Source organism: Macrobrachium nipponense, chromosome 37, assembly GCF_015104395.2.
Source record: "Macrobrachium nipponense isolate FS-2020 chromosome 37, ASM1510439v2, whole genome shotgun sequence".
In the NCBI taxonomy this organism is placed as follows: domain Eukaryota; kingdom Metazoa; phylum Arthropoda; class Malacostraca; order Decapoda; family Palaemonidae; genus Macrobrachium; species Macrobrachium nipponense.
In genome coordinates, this window is record NC_061097.1 from 63,428,763 (window position 1) to 63,431,656 (window position 2,894).

The 2,894-nt window shown below is 40.7% G+C and overlaps 1 protein-coding gene across 1 annotated transcript in view; it reads left to right on the top strand.

The window, feature by feature from the left end:
- Positions 1 to 2,159: 2,159 nt before the first annotated feature.
- Positions 2,160 to 2,894, top strand: part of LOC135209404 (uncharacterized) — a 1,272-nt gene continuing 537 nt past the window's right edge. Inside the window, exon 1 of the mRNA XM_064242098.1 lies at positions 2,160 to 2,894. This exon is cut by the window's right edge and continues 537 nt beyond it. Within this exon, the coding sequence (XP_064098168.1) occupies positions 2,160 to 2,894 (735 nt within the window).

Consider the following 2,894-nt stretch of genomic DNA (forward strand, 5'->3'; position numbering starts at 1 on the left):
ATTGTCTTATCATCATACGTCTATCTATACTGATAAGTCACTTATATATAGATGCATTTAGGCCTATGTTTCAATTTTGCTTCCCCCTGGGGTTCCCTATTGGCTTTCTGAAGACCCCAGCCCCCACCCGCCACATGCTTCGACAGAATCCACCCCACCCCCACCCATCGCTTCTATACAGAGAGAGAGAGAGAGAGAGAGAGAGAGAGAGAGAGAGAGAGTTACAAGAGTGGTTCAATAGTCCGATGCCTGAACTTATACTTCCTCTTTCCGAATTATCTCTTTTCGTTTCCTTCCTTTTTATCAGAATTCCCTTCGTCCTTTTATCCGTTTCCGATGCTTCCCCCGCCCGCCCCCCCCCCCCCCCTCTCTCTCTCTCTCTCTCTTCTTCTTCTTCTCTTCCTCATAACTCCAGAGTATCATTATATTCCTGACTGCGGATTCTGTAGTACCTGAAAGCCGCCCACCAGTCCACCCTCCAATGAATGGACATACAGCGTCTGCTGTTAGAGAATGCTGTTAAACGTTTCTGAAAAGATGCTTTTGAAAATGCTGCTCGAAAATGCTGTTAAAATATGCTGTTCGAAAAGGCCGTTGAAATGCTGTTCTAATGCTGTCCGAAAATGTCAAAAGTGCAGTTCCAAAATGCTGTTTAAATAAAGATGGTGTTCGAAAATGCTGCTTAAAAAGATGCTGTTAAGAACGCAGTTTGAAAGTGCTGTTAGACTGTGTTAAAACGCTGTTTGAAGGTACTGTTAAAAAATGCTTTTAAAGATGCTGTTAAAAACGCTGCTAGAAGGTGCTTTTAAAAAATGCTGTTAAAACGCTGTTAGAAGGTGCTGTCAAAAGATGCTGTTAAAAACGTTGTTTGAATGTGCTGTTAGATGTTGTTAAAACGCTGTTTGAAGGTGCTCTTAAAAGATGCTGTTAAAAGCCCTGTTTGAATGTGCTGTTAGATGCTGTTAAAACGCTGTTTGAAGGTGCTGTTAGATGCTGTTAAAAACGGTGTTTGAAGCTGCTGTTAAAAAGATGCTGTTAAAAATGCTGTTTGAAGGTGCTGTTAAAAAGCTCTTGGAAGTGCTGTTAAAAGATGCTGTTAAAAATGCACTTCGAAGCGCTGTTCAAACGCTGTTTGAGAGGGCTGTTAAAAAAGCTGTTAGAAAATGTGGGGGGTAGGGTGTAGGTGGGGTATGGGCGTTGATCAACATTCAACCCTATTTGAAGGTGTTGCTGACTACATTTATAAAATGAATAAATAAATAACTATAATTCGATGAAACTGCATCCTAATCTCTCTCTCTCTCTCTCTCTCTCTCTCTCTCTCTCTCTCTCTCATGGTAATGTATTAACAGTGATCAGAGGCGCAGATGAAAGTATCTAAAATGTATGGTTGCATTTATATATAATATCATATACTGTATATATACATATATATATATATATATATTATATACATATGTAATGTTATGGTATCCGTAAGTATAATATATATTATAATCTAATATATAATATTAATTATTATATATATATCTAAATATAAATGTATAATATTATATACCACCATAATGGTATATGTGTGTGTGTGTGTGTGAACTCAAGAATTTTACGCTTCCCTCATCAAATAAGCTTAAAGCCCCTTTTTTCTTTCATTCTTAAATCTTTAAAATTTATTTTTTTGTGTTATAATCATCTGTGACTGAAATAGTATAAAACTTTCCAGCTGACTTTTCAGTTCCTTTCCCGACGGAGACATCATTTACTGACTCACTTTTAAAGTCGTCTCCATTTGCATGATTTCTGCTGAAACCGTCGAGGTCTTCAGGAGCCTTCAGTCACTCCAAGTCCTCCCGAAAGAAGGCTCCGCCAGGAATCTGAAAAAAAAGGCATGAAAGCCGAAATGAGGATCTGGGGAATTCCTGGAACTCTAGCGGCATTTTCTAATTCTGACGTTTTGATCGGGTGGAAGAAAGGTAACCATGTTTGCTCTTAGTACAGTTAACATTGTTATGAAAAACTTATTGGCTCTGATCCTTACCGGATCAGTGATACTACCTGTTATAAATGAAATCCGAAACTTCGGATTATTTATTGGTAATAACGCAACAGCTCTTGCTCTGGGAGGACTTCGTGTCCGCGCACATCAGTGCATTGAAGGACAGATGGCTCTCCAGATTGCTCAAGATGCTGCTGCAACTGCCAGGATGGACGCTGACGACGACCTTTTTTATGCCACCGAAATGATCTCTCTCCTGAAGGAAGACTGGATAGAGGCCCAGGAGGAGAACCTTTTCCTCCTGGATGAGATCGACGACGTGAATTTCAACGAAGCAGCTCTAATACAGACGAATGAAAACTTACTTGACCAGTTACAGAAAGAAAAACACAACGTTGAAAAGCGAGGTAAAGACTACGACTCTGCTGAAGAGGAGAATGAACACCTGAAGAAAAAGCTCGCAGAGTTACAGGAATCATTAATCCAGAAGGAAAAAGAGATAGAAAATCTAAATGAGCACCTCGCAGGGAAAGAGAAAGAATGTCAGGAGAACCGACAAAAAGTGGAAGAACTGAAGAGACAAGCTGAAGACAACGATTTCTACTGTGAGTACGTCGAGGAGAAGGTGAAGGCCCACGAAGTCGAAAGAAAGAGGCTGAACCAGGTGGTCACAGAACTGGAGGAGAGACTGCAAACCTCACAGCGAGAATCAGTCTCTGTTCTCGCTAGAAATGGCGATCAAGTGAAAAATCACGGTCGTGAGACACAGGAGACTCGAGGTCTGCAGAAGGAGGCCCATATCATGGAAGCCAGAGTTCAGTCGCTTCCGAAGAACGAAACAGAAAAGCCTAAGAATAATGCCTTGGCTGAAGAGGACAAGGCGAAAGGAAACACGTTCTAC